Below are 17,723 nucleotides of genomic sequence, written 5' to 3' on the forward strand. Positions count from 1 at the left end.
TTCCACTCGTGCAAAAAACACGAGTGTACATGGGAGTTTCAGCCCATGAACGCAGAAGAAGAAGAAGACAATCCATATTTGCCTCATATTAGATATTTCCGAATATTGTCTATTTCAGTCTATGAGTTTGGGAGGGGGTTATTTATAATGAGAGGTTTCACTGCATGCTATTCATGTCCGTGATTGCAGGGTTTGAGGCGTGCGGAGCAGAGCTCGCTGATAGAGATGTACCGTGCAAGGGTTCCGGTGTCAGCTGTCATCGGCAACACCGGCGGTGCCCCGATGTCCATGTCAACCAACCTTTCGCAGGTCACCTCCCCCGAACCTGAGTCAAGTCGCATTAGGAAGCTGGAGAAACTCATCAAGAAAAGACTCTGATGATGCTCTCTGTTTAACGGTGTGTTTAAAAACAATTTCGTCAAGTAATGGTTCTGCCGTGGCAAGTTTGGCTTTGAGGTTTTGGGTGTGTGATGTGTTGAGTGTGTGTATGTGTCACTGTGTGTGTGTGTGTGTGTGTGTGTGTGTGTGTGTGTGTGTGTGTGTGTGTGTGTGTGTGTGTGCATGTGCGTTTGTCTGTGTCTGTCTGTGTGTCTGTGATTGCATGCATGAGAGAGCGATAGAGAGAGAGAGGTTTGAGGCAAATGAGTTGTAGGCTTGAGCAGATGAGAGAGATTCATATTTTATATGAATGATGGCATAAAGGCACACATGGAGTGAATTCCCAAGTCTGCATCTTACTCATTCCTTTGCAAAATGTATCATTTTCTCTGTGGTACATCTGGCATTTGCATGCTTAATGGTGAGATTTCTTGTGTGTCTGTGTGTGGGTGGGTGCCTGTATGTGTGTGACTGAGAGAGAGGTTGAATGTTGTATGGGCTTGACAAGTTGATCAAAAGATTCAAATTATATTACATGTACATGTACTGGTTTTGTAGATTCGGGTTATCTTATCTTGGGCGAATTCAGAAGTTTGCTCACACCTAACTCATTTCAGTCTGTGATTCTTTCTTTTGTAATTTTGGAAATGGTACACCTTATGTTGAGTTTGCAATATGGCACATGGCCATTGTAGATTTTACTGTCTTCCATTCACATCCCCTTCACTCTTACCCTACCTAAGCATTTAGATGGGCAAGTAACTAGAGAGGGAGATTTATATATTATATCACACAAGTGGGTCTTTATAACAATACTTTAAAAGGATTATCCATACCAATCACTCGATCTTGCAAAGAATCACTGCCGATTGATTTTCATGGTACATGTACGCAAGTTGCGGCAACACTTTCAGTAAAAAAAAAAAAAATCTCGACTTCTGCAGCATGTCATTGGTCTAGACATTATTATCACTGATATGTACCAATGAAATGTAGAGAAAGAAAGAAGATCAACTTTTTAGTGTGCTGTTCTTAGGGAGATTGTAAATTGTAGTTCTGAAGAAATCAGGGCAAGTGCATATGTGTCCACCATAACATAATTAATTTTCTGAGATTTTGTTATCTTTGAAGATGGATTACACTTCATAATTATGTTCTTCAAGGAAATATGTAATGGTGATGATTTCACTCTCATGCAGATTTTCTTAAAAACAGAGATACTGTACATGCAAATAAACTCAAAGAATTTAAAGACATACTAAATAAAGAAAAGAGTTTTTGAATTGAAGTGATTTTTGTGTGTATTCAAGCAATGAATCCTTTTCTTTCTTTTTTTTGTTTTGGTATGGGGAAATGTTTTAGTAGATATCTTTATTTTGGTGTTTGGTGAAGATAAACATCCCAACAATTATTTCTTGCAGTATGTAAAGGGGAGCATGTAGTTATCACAGTATGCTTGTATAATTTGCATGGATTTTTGGACTGCAGAACATGAAAGATGTATGGATTTGTACAAAAGTGCATGCATGGACGCTTGAACATTAGTGAAAGTATGAGAATATGTTAAATTATTTTGGAGTGGATACATTTCACACAAAATGTCAAATGTACTGAATTATTCATGATTTGATGGATACGCCGATGAATTACATACAGTGACAGGTGTAAATCAAGGAATGTATTTGCAGTCAAATGAGTGTCTTGTGTTCCCCTCAGGTCTACCACACAGAATATGTCATGTTCAATTACATCGCATTTCTAGCGCTATTCTGCTGTACTGACGAGACTGCAATAAAATTGCATCCATGCACACATATGAAAGACTGCCTCTTGTTTTTGTTGTTTCTCCATTGTATGACTCTATATGTCTGAACCAGTATTTGTTTCTGCTTTCTAAGTTGGTTATTTTGTGTGTGTGTGTGTGTGTGTTCTTTGGCTGACGTTTGTATAAACATTGTCCATTGGATGGCAAATTTAGTTTTCTGTCCATGTGTGCGTGTACATGTATCTGGTCCAAAACTGAACTGTTGCGAATCTCTGCTTACAGTTATGACTCCTTTCTTAAGAGATGGTTTAGTACTCAAACCCCTCCCCCTCCCTCTCTCTCTCTCTCTCTCTCTCTCTCTCTCTCTCTCTCTCTCTCTCTCTCTCTCTCTCTCTCTCTGTGTGTGTGTGTGTGTGTGTGTGCGTGTGTCATTCAAACTGTAATAAAAGACAAATACATGGATACGATTTGTGCTGTTAAGTAAGCGCTTTAACAGGCAACGAATTCAGGTTTAAAATGGCCTTCATACATTCACCCCAATCACAATACCTACACCCCCCCCCCCCCCCTCCCCTACCATGTAAGCTCGATTTAGTAATGAGCTTGCTCTCGCAGAGATATTAACAATACTTTTAATGGAAGATTACCCATACCAAGCATTCGATCAAGATTACGAAGAATTACTGCCGATTGATTTTCATGGCACACCAGTTGCGTCAACACCTTCAGTAACAAAAAAGTAACAAAGAAGAATGTTGAATTCTCCAGCATGTCATCGGTCTAAAGATCGTGTAGGTTACCTAGCTCAAAGTTAGGCTAGGATAGCAACTGATCAAAAGATCAGACAAAGGCTCAACAGCCTAAGTACCAGTCTGTCAACATATCATATCATATCATATCATAAACACTGTTATGAACCAATCAAATGTATAGAAAGAATGAATATTAACCTATGGCTTTGCTTCTTTCTCGAAAAATTCATGATTTGACTGCTCCAACATGTCATCGGTTTAGACATTATTATCACTGATATGAACCATTGAAATGTATAGATAGAAAGAAGATTAACCGATGGCTTTGCTTCTTTCTCGCCAACATTTTAATCATGTTGACTTTTCCAGCATGCCATCAGTCCAGACGTTTGTATTAATCACACAGATATGATCTAATGAAATATATTGAAAGAAATAAAATTGACCAATGGCTTTGCTTCTCTCTCCACAAAATCATGTCGACTTCTCATAGCAAGCATGTCACCGGGTTGTATTCAATAATGAACATATTCTTACCTCAACTCACATAAATAGCATTAACTTCAGTTCATTGCTTAGGCCTAAAAAAAAAATAGGTGTGGTTACGGTAACCCGACCTACCCTATTTTTAAGGGCCGATCCTATAACTTTTTATTACATTTGTCAAAAAAAAAAAAAAAAAAAAAAAAACAACGAGTGCAAAAAACGCAATGAAAGCGAAAGCGCCCGAGTCGCACACTTATTTCCCTGTCAAGTAGGTTTAATTTGTACACATTAGAAAAAAAAGTAAAAACAAAAAAAAAAGTGATTGCCTACCTACCTACCCTATTTTTTTTGGCTATGTTACCGTAACCACACCTATTTTTTTTTTTGGCCTTAGATATTGAAGTAGTACTCGACCCTGGTAAAGGGGGAAGTAACTCCCAAAGAAAAACAAAGTCCGTAGTGAAGGACAGGAGTCACCTCCCCTACCGGTAACCCGCGCATGCGCGGGCCCTACTACCGGCCGTCCTTCCACCCACTTCAACACTCGAGCACAGACGTCTTGTCAGTTGTCTTTCCATTACTGCCCATCTGTACCTGTACTGTTGTGGTACTCCGGCATCTTTTTTGCCTTGGCCTTTAGTGGAAGGCCATTTGACCCTGGTCTTTGCGTTGTTTACCTTTGGTAAGATCGTTTCACTTCTTTTCGCTACGCGTTGCATTTGTTTGAGCAATTTTTCGCTTGTAATTTGTCTCCACGTGCGCGTGTCTGAACTTGCAAATGGCGGACAAAAGTAATGGAGTAATGACAGTAATTGGCCCTCCCTCTGTGTTTGAAACATACAAAAAAACATGGATGTTTGGACCTGTACCCATGTAGAACAGGTGTTCGATTTGTGGAAGAATTTTGCAAAAACTGATTGTCCTGGATGTTTCTTTGTTGATCCCTGGGCCATCCACACCTGTTGGATAGACGACGAGGGAGAATTGATGACGATGTGGGGAGATCGAGCTGTGATGTGTTTGGGGGAGTTGAATATTGCAATGCCCGTTTGCAGGACATCAAGAACAACTTCATACCCTATGTCAGGGATGTGTTTTGGCCAGTGCGCTATTTGCAAAATAACCCTCATCTCTTTGTGGGTAGTGGTAGTGACAGCGGTATAGATTCAGACCTGAGCGAAAGAAGAAGAAGAAGATTCAGACCATGATGATGATGATTTTGATGACGATGGCTGGGTGGAAGTGTATGTGCACAACCTACAAGCGGTGCGAGACGATGACCCTGAGAGCGGTGTAGAAGACAACTAACAAACTCAGGTAAGCACTAGTTAGTTAAAAAAAGAAAACAAGAGAGTAAGAGACCGCGGGAGCGGGGGAGAGTAATTGGGAGGTAGGTGTATGTATGTGAGAGAGAGAGCAAGCGAGCGAAAGAGTACCCCAAGGTCACAGGAGCTCTTCAAAGTTGGATTGTATATGTCGTATCCATTCTGTACAATTTGCGCATTATGTACAATGAGCAGCATATCTTGCACATTGTATACAATGAGCAACAAGTTTTGCTCATTGTATACAATGAGCAAAACTGTTGCCCATTGTAAACAATGAGCAAGACCATAAAGTTGCACATTGTATACAATGTGCACCGAGTGAGCAAGATTGTTGAATGGCGTTCAAGCTACACTGATATATGAATCATAGTGAATGGTTGAATGGAATATGTGAGTAAAGTGTTCAAATAACGATGTTTGTTATGTTTAAGCATTGTTTTAATTCTCATTTCGCTAAAACTGTGTTCTGAGAGCCATTCGATCCAAGCGAGCCTGTGTCATTGCATCTCACTTGGTTGACATATTCACGACTTTCGGAGCTCCACGAATACTTCATGGCGATGGTGTGGAAGGCCTCCATGACGATCACCCTGTCACTGCATTTTCCATACTGTCGGCATTAGCACGTGGCGGGAATAGTGGTGGTGCCAGCGCGGACACTCTCTTTGGCGATGGTGTAGAAGTTCTCCCGAACACTCTCTTAGGTGGTGGAAATAACGTGGATAGTATCCATGACGATCACCCTGCCACTGCATTATCCGTACTGTCGGCATTAGCACGTGTCGGTGAGAATGTTACTGACGATCTGTGCAGGGTGGGTGGAGTCATTTTGGATACCCCGCCTGTCATGTGTGATTCTTGTCGTTGTTTAGTTCATAGTTCGTGTACAGGAGCAGGATCGAGCGAAGAGACAAATCAGTGTTTACTGTGCCGGCGGACATCGCAACATCAGACTGTTCGTCCCCAAGTTAGAAGAAATCAAAAACGGACAGCAGAACACATGCTTGAATCGGCAAGGAAAAAGTTAAAAGTTGCAGATGTGAATGATTGCGTGCGCGTACCTATACCGATGTATGACAGAGCCAAAGGTGATCAAAGAAACCTTCTCGGAGTCATCACTGAAGTGGACCGCGACAGAGGAATGTACACCATTGCGACAAGACACGGACGACTCGCCTCGAAATTCAGTCGAAACCAGTTCGAAATCAATGAGAGCAGGTTATTCACCCAAGATGACATTCCAGAAGAAAACCGGAACAAGACGAAATCAGTCAGAGAGACCGCCATCGCAACCAGCCGTGGACACGGCCAAGGCTACGCTAAATGTAACTGCCTCGGAGTATGCACAACAAACAAATGCAAATGCTTCAAAGCTCGGCCTCAATGTACTTCTCATTGCCACCCCCGATCTGCTAAATGCAAGAACCATCATGCTTAAAAAAGAAGCAGGTGACCTCTGTGGTACGTTGTTGTCGTTGTTTCCATGTTTTAGCGTGACATGAAAACATGAGCGTTATTAGCAAAAGCGTGAAAGGCGGTGAAAACGACGCTCTCATTAGCAATGACATGACAATGTGAGCGTTATTATGAACGAATGTTATGTGTGTGTGCGTGTGTTGAAACAACATTATTTGTTGTATTTGTTTTTATTGTTTAATTAATTTACAATAATTAAATTCCCAACGCACTGTATAGTTTTAGCGAAATGAGAATTAAAACAATGCTTAAACATAACAAACATCGTTATTTGAACACTTTACTCACATATTCCATTCAACCATTCACTATGATTCATATATCAGTGTAGCTTGAACGCCATTCAACAATCTTGCTCACTCGGTGCACATTGTATACAATGTGCAACTTTATGGTCTTGCTCATTGTATACAATGGGCAACAGTTTTGCTCATTGTATACAATGAGCAAAACTTGTTGCTCATTGTATACAATGTGCAAGATATGCTGCTCATTGTACATAATGCGCAAATTGTACAGAATGGATACGACATATACATATTTTGAAGTGACCTTGACCCTGAACTATGGAAGATAACTGTTTCAAACTTAAAAATTATGTGGGGCACATGTTATGCTTTCATAATGAGACACATTTGGTCACATATGATCAAGGTCACTTTGACCCTTATGAAATGTGACCAAAATAAGGTAGTGAACCACTAAAAGTGACCATATCTCATGGTAGAAAGAGCCAATAAGCACCATTGTACTTCCTATGTCTTGAATTAACAGCTTTGTGTTGCATGACCTTGGATGACCTTGGGTCAAGGTCACATGTATTTTGGTAGGAAAAAATGTGTAAAGCAGTTCTTAGTGTATGATGTCATTGCTAGGTTTAGTTATTTGACCTTGATCCTGAAGGTCAAGGTCATGTAAAGGTCAAGGTCAAGCATGTGAGTCGTATGGGCTTTGCCCTTCTTGTTTTAGTTTGATGTGGACAAACATCTGTAACCTGAGTTACGAACTTTGTGAAGGCTGTGAGCTAAATCAAGAAAATCAGCTAGGTCACAGCTGTCTTTTGCAGAAGAAAAAACTGATTAAACAAAACAAACCAAGGTGGGTTGATAGTTGTAAATAAATAAGAAATAGTGTTAATTTTTTTTTTTTTAAATTTTTTTTATTACAAGATACAAGATACAAGATATTTATTCACCAATTTTGCAAAAGGATTTCATCTTGGCACGGCACGGTAAAAATAAAATAAAAACCAACCAGACACATATGCAGACACACATCACCATGCATGCATACATACTTACATTACACTGTCATGCACACACAGACACAACTCACACACACACACACACACACACAATTATTTATACTTGATGTTTTAAAATATATTTTCAGGGTCTTCTAAAACTTCCACACAACCCGACCACAGCACCCACCGACAACGAGATTCTACCCCCGGTCCTTATCAGGACCAACCACTTTTTCTCAAAAGAGTTGAACAAACTCGTTGCAAAACTTTTTTATTTTTTATTTTAATTGTTTGTGTGTTATTTTTGTTGTTGTTTTGTTTTGTTATTGTTGATGTTGGTCCTATTGTTGGTTGTTTGTGCTGTCTAATGGTTTATGTGGGTGTTATAAGGTACATTTACATCGAACACGAGATGTTCTACAGTCAGTCATACCTAATGTTAGGTTAGAGACTGTTCACACCTGAGTATTGCACCACAGAGACGCAAGACCTTACATGTTAGAACATGTTGATTGGTCAGCACCTAAAAATAGAAACTCGTAGTTAGACACTAGTGTGATGCGGTCAAAAAGGGGTATAAAAAAAGTTCTTCCGGGTGCTTACGCCTGGGTATTGCACCACAGAGACGCAAGACCTAAACATGTTAGAACATGTTGGTTGGTCAGCACCTAAAAATAGAAACGCGTAGTTAGAATAGGGCGGTGATGCGGTCAAAGAGGGGGGTATAAATAAGCTTCTTCTGGGGCTAAGTCTTGAATGTCTCTTCGACTTTTACCATAAACAACTCCATTTGTTTCATTCCTGTTTTGCGGTAATTTAAAACTTAAAAAAAAAAAATACATTTTGCGCACACATACATTAAAACAAAAACCCGAAAGTCAATGATAGTTTTTTGACTCACATGCGAAGCAAAAGTGAGTCTATGTACTCACCCGAGTCGTCCGTCCGGACGGACGTCCGGACGTCCGTCCGTCCGTCCGGAAAACTTTAACGTTGGATATTTCTTGGACACTATTCAGTCTATCAGTACCAAATTTGGCAAGATGGTGTATGATGACAAGGCCCCAAAAAACATACATAGCATCTTGACCTTGCTTCAAGGTCAAGGTCGCAGGGGCCATAAATGTTGTCTAAAAAACAGCTATTTTTCACATTTTTCCCATTTTCTCTGAAGTTTTTGAGATTCAATACCTCACCTATATATGATATATAGGGCAAAGTAAGCCCCATCTTTTGATACCAGTTTGGTTTACCTTGCTTCAAGGTCAAGGTCACAGGAGCTCTTCAAAGTTGGATTGTATACATATTTTGAAGTGACCTTGACCCTGAACTATGGAAGATAACTGTTTCAAACTTAAATATTATGTGGGGCACATGTTATGCTTTCATCATGAGACACATTTGGTCACATATGATCAAGGTCAAGGTCACTTTGACCCTTATGAAATGTGACCAAAATAAGGTAGTGAACCACTAAAAGTGACCATATCTCATGGTAGAAAGAGCCAATAAGCACCATTGTACTTCCTATGTCTTGAATTAACAGCTTTATGTTGCAAGACCTTGGATGACCTTGACCTTGGGTCAAGGTCACATGTATTTTGGTAGGAAAAATGTGTAAAGCATGTGAGTCGTATGGGCTTTGCCCTTCTTGTTTTTTTTGGAGGGGGGTATACAACACCGCCTTGTTTGTTTTACACTTGTCTACTTTAGCTGTTTTTTAAAAAGCCAGGTACTAGTTTGGTTGTTTGTCTTAGGGACTCCCATAACTTGACCTGGGGTGATTTTTGTATTTCACAATGTTGGGTTATAGTAACCGAGGTCGTTGAAGGTAGACGTACCAGCCGGCTCCTGGTAGCAGTTTTTAAACAGATTGCTGCTCTCCGAGTGTTTGATAGGTGTGTGAGGTAGTTTCTTCTGGTGTTTTTACATTTAGTCAAGTTTTGACTAAATGTTTTAACGTAGAGGGGGGAATCGAGACGAGGGTCGTGGTGTCTGTGTGTGTGTGTAGAGCGATTCAGACTAAACTACTGGACCGATCTTTATGAAATTTGACATGAGAGTTCCTGGGTATGAAATCCCCAGACGTTTTTTTCATTTTTTCGATAAATGTCTTTTATGACGTCATATCCGGCTTTTCGTGAAAGTTGAGGCGGCACTGTCACGCTCTCATTTTTCAACCAAATTGGTTGAAATTTTGGTCAAGTAATCTTCGACGAAGCCCGGACTTCGGTATTGCATTTCAGCTTGGTGGCTTAAAAATTAATAATAACTTTGGTCATTAAAAATCTGAAAATTGTAAAAAAAAAATAAAAATTTATAAAACAATCCAAATTTACGTTCATCTTATTCTCCATTTTCTGATTCCAAAAACATATAATTAAATAAAATATGTTATATTTGGATTAAAAACAAGCTCTGAAAATTAAATATATAAAAATTATTATCAAAATTAAATTGTCCAAATCAATTTAAAAACACTTTCATCTTATTCCTTGTCGGTTCCTGATTCCAAAAATATATAGATATATGTTTGGATTAAAAACACGCTCAGAAAGTTAAAACAAAGAGAGGTACAGAAAAGCGTGCTATCCTTCTTAGCGCAACTACTACCCCGCTCTTCTTGTCAGTTTCACTGCCTTTGCCATGAGCGGTGGACTGACGATGCTACGAGTATACGGTCTTGCTGAAAAATGGCATTGCGTTCAGTTTCATTCTGTGAGTTCGACAGCTACTTGACTAAATGTTGTATTTTCGCCTTACGCGACTTGTTATTTTGTTGTTGATAGACTATGTAAGAGGTAGGGTTATATGTGTGGTGGAAATAAAATGTAAGTGCAAACACACACCCCCCTCCGATCACACACACACACACATACGCGCACGTTTACACAAGCACTTCCAAACAAGAAGGTAAAAAGTCGGACATAAAAAGTAACAAAACAATACATAAAACTGCTCACATTAGCATTCAAGAATTATACAGACACATAGTTATTAACTTTTCCAATATGATCATTTTATTATAAAAGTGACATCAGTCTTTTGAATATTAAAAATAAAAAAATAAAAACATTTTGCATACATACATTAAAAAAGCCAAAACATGATTGTCAATTCAAAAGGACGAGGTGGTCCCCGGATTAGTTGTCAACTTCATAACCACTTCTTGGTGTCACAGGAAGAGGATTTACGGTTGTGACAGGACAGTAAGCTGGACATGTGGAATACAGGGGTCGCTGCTGAGGGTATTCCTCGCTTTGTGTCGAATCCGTGGCTGTGGTTGATGGTGTTGAGTGGTAGTCTGACGGCGGACACTCTGTGTGATTCTTCGGATGTTTCTCCTCTGTGGGTGACAGAGAAGATACCTGTTGGTGGTAGTCTTCTTTGAGTTTTTTCTGCACTCTAAGCAGTTTCTGAAACTTTTTCAAGTCCAGGGTGACTCCTCTTTGGGTGGGGACAACACGCCCACCTTTGGTGTTGGTGGGAACAGCATAGTGGCGAATATGGATTTTTACAGCCCCTCGCCACGTTTTTACTGAGCCAAAAAGGCTTCCACCTAGCGGGTAGCGTGTAGCCGGCTGTGGTGGCTGTTTCATGGTCCCTGAAGGCATGGTCGACTCCGCAAAATACCTCTGTAGTGGTCTTTTTACAGCCGTCCTGTCTTTATATACACACTTGCGGTTCATGTACATCTGGTTTATTCTGGTTTCAACGGGTCCACACTGATTTAGACTGAGGTCACGTGGGATGCTATGCCGTTTTTCACTCTGTTGCATCACTCACAGAGCAGTTGTTCAGTCACATGAGTGATGACCCTTTTTCGAAACGCTGTCGTTTCTGTCCACCTCCACACAACAACCCGCAAACACCACCAGGGCCCGTATGCTTATGGGGGAAGTTCGCGACAACTCCCGAAGTTTTGAGTGACATCGGAAGTACTTGCCTCACTTTCGTATGCATGGGCCGGAAAAAGGGTTTACCTCGAAGCAAAGCGAGGAAGTAACTCAGGGTATTTTGCCACTACTTCTAAAGTTTTGAGTGACATCGGAAGTACATCCTCACTTTCGCATGCATGGGACGAAAAAAGAGTTTACTTTGGAAGCTAACGAGGAAGTAAATGAGGGTAAATGTACTACAGCCAGACCCAGTAGTAAACACGCTACTTCCACAGTTTCTCAGTGCAAAAAGGCAGGGCTTTTCTTCAGTTTTTCATGTCAAACCGAGCTGACGCTCCCAAAGAGAGAAAATAGAGGGAAAAGTCGTATCTTCTGCATGCATTTCGTGCACATTTCCCTGAATACAAACCTGAGTTGCCAGCTTTGACTTTTGTTTGTTCTGGGTCATTGGCCACCACTCTTTCATTCCCGCTTATACGAGGGGGTTACTGTGTTTCTATGAAAATGGGCGTCGTTGTGTGCATGTGTGAGTGTGTGTGTGTGTGTGTGTGTGTGTGTGTGTGTGTGTTTGTGTGCGTGCGTGCGTGTGTTTGTGTGCGTGTGTGTGTGTGTGTGTGTGTGTTCGAGTGTTGAAGTGTAAGTTTCTGCTATTTTTTTTGTCATTGCTTTATCTGTGTGTGTGTGTGTGTGTGTGTGTGTGTGTGTGTGTGTGTGTGTGTGTGTGTATTTGTGCGAGTGCCTGTCTGCCTGTGTGTGCGTGCGTGCGTGCGGGTATAATTGTGCGTCTGTTCCTTCATACGTTTGTTTGCGTGTACGCGCGTGCCGTGTGTGTGTGTGTGTTTGTGTGTTTGTGTGTGTGTGTGTGTGTGTGTGTGTTTGTGTGTGTGTGTGTGTTTGTGTGTGTTTATGTGTGTGTGTTTGTGTGTGTGTGTGTGTGTGTGTTTTCGATGTTATGTGTGTGTTCGACGGTGTGTGTGTGTTCGACGGTGTGTGTGTGTTCGACGGTGTGTGTGTGTGTGTGTGTGTGTGTGTGTGTGTGTTCGACGTTATGTGTGTGTTCGACGGTGTGTGTGTGTGTGAGTGTGTGTGTGTGTGTGTGTGTGTGTGTGTACCCACTCCCCACACTATGATGAGCTGACTATATTTGCGCCTTGATATTTTATTCATGTTCTTACGTTTTATGCTGTTTATTGTGATTCACCACGCCCGAGTTTATCGTAATTGAGATAATAAAGTGTTCTATGTCTATGTATTATGTCTAATACACATGCACACACGCACGTAGGCTACAAACATCCAATCTTGACTTTGAACTTTATATAAACATACATCCTCTTCACAATTAACGAGGACAAACGTAATTTACAAACACCTAAGTACAACAATTTTTCTGTTTTAAAAATTCGGACACGCATTTTCTCAAATAATATGAAATTCGCTGAACTTATCTTCTTTTCACTACACCTTATATCTTGATTCCCAAAAAATGGAGTTCTGCCTTTTTAAATTTACCAGTAACACAAACATTCACTCTGACCAAACTATTTTTGTCCAGCAGTTTTACCGATACACAATCATTAAAAAAACACTACAAAAAGAGTTTTAAGTTAACCGACTTCGCTACCACATAAACAACCTTTTTTTATTGTCCCCAACATTCTGGTCTACGAAATCATTATTATAGACAGTCATTCTATTTAAGGACAATTATCACAGCTTTCGTTCAACCAGTTAAAAACAACAATTATAGTAAAAGCTACAGCGCGATCAACGTTTGCCCATTTACGAACTCGCGATGAGATTTGTTTCTTCTGGTCACCAAGCCTACCGTTTACAAACGCATGCGCACTAATTGGGATTCCCCCAATTTTCTCGACCTTGACCTCAGAACTCTCGAAGCCACTACTTCGGCGTTCAATTTAGCTCGTGCATGCCGAGTAGCTGGCAACTTTGCTTTCGAAGTTCCCACTTCCAATGTCAAGGGCCTCTCGCTTGACATAATTATACGACGATATCGTATCTCAAGGGTCCTTACCCATCCAAAAGAAACCTCCAGCGCATACTACAATTGCAGGACATTCCGTTTTTAAAGGCAGCTCATTGGGAAATTATCTCAGACACAATATTGAAGACGTGAAATGCGTCAATCGAGCAACTGTCGTAACTTGGCTACAATGAGACGGTCTCCTACCTTGCACCATAGACACGGACTGTGACATTCTTGTTTAATTTAGGTGAAATGCTTAAAACAGAGTGACTCAAAAGCGACAGTTCGATCAGTTACTGACCGAAAAAAACGTGCTCGAGTCATTCGGCGAAGGTGGCGAGCTTTCAAACCAGCACGACTGAATAACTCAGAATGCCTTTTTTTATCATGCCTCTATTCTACACGAGTAACATAGTGCAGTGGTAACGGTTCCGGACTCTCGTTCATTTGCTCCGGGTTCAAGTTCCGCCGGGAGCTATATATTTTTTATTAATCTTTTCCTTTTTAAGCCTCCGCAATTGCATTCCGGCTGCAAAAACCGGGTTTTGCCTCTGTGTTAATTTTATTCATTTGCAAAAGAAACCTTCCTATGCTTTGAAAAAATCATATCATGTCTTGACTTTCAACTGTACGCGCGTGTGTATATGTGTGTCACTACGGTGAGTATGTGTGTGTGTGTGTGTGTGTGGGTGTGTGTGTGGGTGTGTGTGTGTGTGTGTGTGTGTGACGTGTCACTTGTGTCATCATAGTTTCAGTGTGTGTATGAGTGTAGATTGAGAGAGAATGAGAGAAAGTGAGAGAGAGTGAGTGTGTGGTTATTTGTTTGTGACTGTGTGCGTGCGTGTATGGGTGCGCACGTGTGTATATGTGTGCGCGCGAGCGCGCGCGTGTGTGTGTGTGTGCAGTGTGTGGTGTGTGTGTGTGTTTATGTGTGCCGTCAGTGTCACTTGTGTCATAGTGTCAGTATGTGCATGAGTGTACGTTTGTCTGTGTGTGCGTGTGTCGTAAGAGAGAGAGAGAGAGAGAGAGAGCAACACTTCTTTGGCAATTTTCGACCAGACAGCGTCTTTATGTTTAACAGTTAGACTGTTCTGAAATTTGGACAGAATAACCGTTCTTTCGTAAAACACTTCTGTCAAGAGGACAGCAATTTCACCATCTGAAAAAGGCGCAGAACGCCCCTCTGTGTCTACTTTCTTTTTGAGCGGCACACGTGCCTGGCCATTTTCGTTGACTGCCATGTTGATAGAAACGTGCGCATGCGTATTAGTAGGGATTCCCCCAATTTCCCCGACCTTGACCTTAATACTCTCGCTGTCACTACTTTTGCGTTCAAGTCAGTTCATGCATTGTGAACAGTTATGAAAGTTGACTTCGGGAGTTCCCACTTCGAAAAGAGGCCTCTACTTCCAGTGTTTCTTACTTCTAGTTCATGCATACGGGCCCAGGAGAGTCCGTCTGGGTGTGTCTTGGGTAATGCCACATTCCAACAGCTAAGAATTTTGTCTCGATTTAGGTGTTCCCAGACTTTATTTGTGATGGTTCTAATGGCGTCAGCAGTCCACCGTGTTGGATAGTCTTTTTCTTCTCTCTTTTTTTCTTCAAGGCGTTTGCAAACAACGCGTTTCAACTCACTAACAAACATCAAGAACATGTTTCGCAGGTGAACTTTAACTTTGAGAATACCAGCCTCCAATTCTTCCAACATCTGTTCTAAAGAGGGACTGGCCGTCTCCATCATGACTTTTTGTTTTGTGTACCTCTCTTTTTTTACCGTTACTCCTCTAGCCCTCTCTCTACTTTTGGTGGGTACGAGATGAGAGTGGTGTAGATGAATCCTCCCCTTCTTCTTATACACACACACACACACACACACACAAGACACACACAAGACACATCCAATAAAATGAATAAAACAGTTTACAGACCTAAAATAAAGACAATGCACACGACTTCAGTTTCTTCTCAGCTGTTGGACCAAAAACCATACTCTTCGATCATTACCCCAAAGTCTGTTGGGAGAAAACACACGAAGCGTTCGAAATAAACTGGCTCCGCGACTTTTCATCAAAACATAGTACAATACATACAAGCCACAGGCTGAACTCGTCAAATCTTGCAAAAGACGTGGGTTGTACACGTGGGCTGAACTGTGTTTCACCATAAAGTTTTCAATAGCGGGGTGCACGGGTGGTAAACCAAAACTATCGAAATATTCCACTTGTCCAAGTCCATCAAACCAGACACACACCCAGTGTTCTCCCGGTCCTGTACTGCGATCTGTATTGATGACAAAGGCGCTTGGGCGTCGCGTATTCACCTGTCGTGGGAGTCCGTCTCTGGGAAACACACCTCGAAACACACGTCGGGTATGAATGTCTCTCCCCAACACTCGGCTAATGTCTTTGCTGTTCATAGTGCAAAATCAGTCAGGACCTGGCGAGAGCGATCAATCTCGATCATGCTGTCCGTTTCACCATACACAATCACCATCACAGGAGTGGGAAGGGCTTGGTTGAACTTCAGCTCCAGACGCAGGGCACCGCTTTTCACCAGTTCAAACTGATCTCCATCCAGAAGACTGGGACTCAGATCAAAACTGTAGATAGCATACCCCAGCTCAAAATCACGCAGTTCCATGTAAGATCCCGCATCTCTGTTGGCGAGACCCGTAGAAGTCATGAGGCTGAAGAATGATCTCACATACTGGTGTTGTTCAAAGTTTGGTGTCAGGGGTTTGCTGGGGATCTGTTTCCCGTCCAGGTACAGGCTGAGAAAGGACAATCCTTGTGTCTTGAAGTGGTAGGGATTGCGTGAGGCTTGTCCGTTGAAAGCAGCGCTGTCCACCAAGCCAATCACCAGGCGGTTGGGTGTCTGACTCAGAAACAAGTTGTCCTGCACAGCACTGAGGTTGCCTGTGGGAATGGAGAAAGTCTTTACCACGACCCTTTTCAAAGGATACTTGGCCGTGCCTTTTTCCAGCGCTTTGGCGTGAGCGAGGCTCACAGCGGGGTTCAACTTGACTTTGCGAACAAATAGGGACGCATGTGTGATGACAGTGCGGAAACCCTGAAAGGGGTCAGGAGACATCAGGTGGAAGATGTTCTTGGAGGGAATGAGTCTGATCTTCACGTCCACTCCGTTCATCATGTAGCTTTCCTGGTGCATGATGTCAGCATGAAGTCACCCCATCATGTCTGCCTCTCTGCTCCTCGTGGTTTGCTCACGACGTACCTTCAAACCCCAGTTGGCATCCCCTTCTGTATCATCCAGATGGTTGGCGCTATCTCGGTAATACATGGCACTGGTGAGGTGACTTTTCTTGGCTTCTCGTCCATAGTTGAGGGTAGCTTCAAGGTAGGCACGGTAGGGGTAGGTGTTCTCTGAATTGGTTACCAAAGTATCATTGAGACTGATATCCACCTGGGAGAATAGGCTGTGCAACCAGTAGTTGACAGGAGCCACAGGGGAATCAGCATCCAAGTTTGTTCCGTCTGCTTTGGTGATTTTAGCTCGCACATGGAGATACGTGTTGCTTAGATCCAGGTACTCGGATGTGGCACCACTGATGGTAAACTCAATAGGGGCTCCTGGGGCCAGAGTAGCCAGCGGATGATTCTCTACAAACATTCCCTCCTGCACAGCTGTCTGTGTTGGGGGTACCGAAAACAAATCCAGTCCAGTATGTACACTTTCACATGACTGAGGGTGAGCAAGCGCCATGATGCTTATCCAAAAATATCGGCTGCCGTCGCCCTCCTTCTCTTCTTCTTCTGCCTCCCAGTCTGACCTTGGCGGTGTGGTGTAGATGATTTTATACGTTTCCTTGCAGGTTCTCCGGGCGGCGCGGCTGTTGTGCCTGTCACTCGACCCACGGCTTGGTGAAACAAGCGCTTCCCTGCATTGCTAGCTGTCTGCTGGAGTTACGACTTAACACTACGCCCAGACAGCACATCCTGAGCCACCTGCATACCTGTCCTAGCCCCCTCTTTCAGCAGAGCTTTTCCACCACTTTTCAAAAGAGGCACAAGGGCTCGACCAATACCCCCTAAGAGATTGCCAATGCCATGACCTCTGTAGTTTCTTCCTCCTACAAACACGGGGAGACCGTGGCTGACCTGGTTGCAGTAATAATCTTCATAAAGTTTTCCACTGCCCTGGAAAGCAGTTAGACGAACCATCTTCTACAAATGGTCGGTGCGTCTACGACGAAAATGAAGCGTCACGATCGTGTGCCCACTGTCAAATGAAATCTCTTTGCCCGTGTCCGTCGTTAAAAGCATTTCCACCGTGTTGAAAGCGAGTCAGAGGGATGTAATGGGGTTTTTCAAACATATAATGCACTGTCTCCTTGGTTTTGTCGATGGGAGGAAGACGGTTCGCAGTAGAGGAACCATGACGTCTCC

At 42.2% G+C, this 17,723-nt stretch overlaps 3 protein-coding genes across 3 annotated transcripts in view; 1 reads left to right on the plus strand and 2 right to left on the minus strand.

Moving 5' to 3' along the window:
* Positions 1–2,204, plus strand: part of LOC138975719 (vacuolar protein sorting-associated protein 53 homolog) — a 30,029-nt gene extending 27,825 nt beyond the window's left edge. The window contains exon 19 of the mRNA XM_070348474.1: positions 190–2,204. Within this exon, the coding sequence (XP_070204575.1) occupies positions 190–378 (189 nt within the window). The 3' untranslated portion in view covers positions 379–2,204. The remainder of the gene's footprint in view (positions 1–189) is intronic.
* A 13,525-nt stretch (positions 2,205–15,729) lies between these two features.
* LOC138977162 (uncharacterized protein F54H12.2-like) lies at positions 15,730–16,485 on the minus strand. The gene has a single exon (XM_070350072.1). The coding sequence runs from the start codon at positions 16,483–16,485 to the stop codon at positions 15,730–15,732; it is 756 nt and encodes a 251-aa protein (XP_070206173.1).
* Positions 16,486–16,500: 15 nt separating this feature from the next.
* LOC138977163 (uncharacterized protein F54H12.2-like) lies at positions 16,501–17,040 on the minus strand. Its single transcript, XM_070350073.1, has one exon. The coding sequence runs from the start codon at positions 17,038–17,040 to the stop codon at positions 16,501–16,503; it is 540 nt and encodes a 179-aa protein (XP_070206174.1).
* Positions 17,041–17,723: the final 683 nt, after the last annotated feature.

The sequence above is a fragment of the Littorina saxatilis genome, linkage group LG9 (assembly GCF_037325665.1).
Source record: "Littorina saxatilis isolate snail1 linkage group LG9, US_GU_Lsax_2.0, whole genome shotgun sequence".
In the NCBI taxonomy this organism is placed as follows: Eukaryota; Metazoa; Mollusca; class Gastropoda; order Littorinimorpha; family Littorinidae; genus Littorina; species Littorina saxatilis.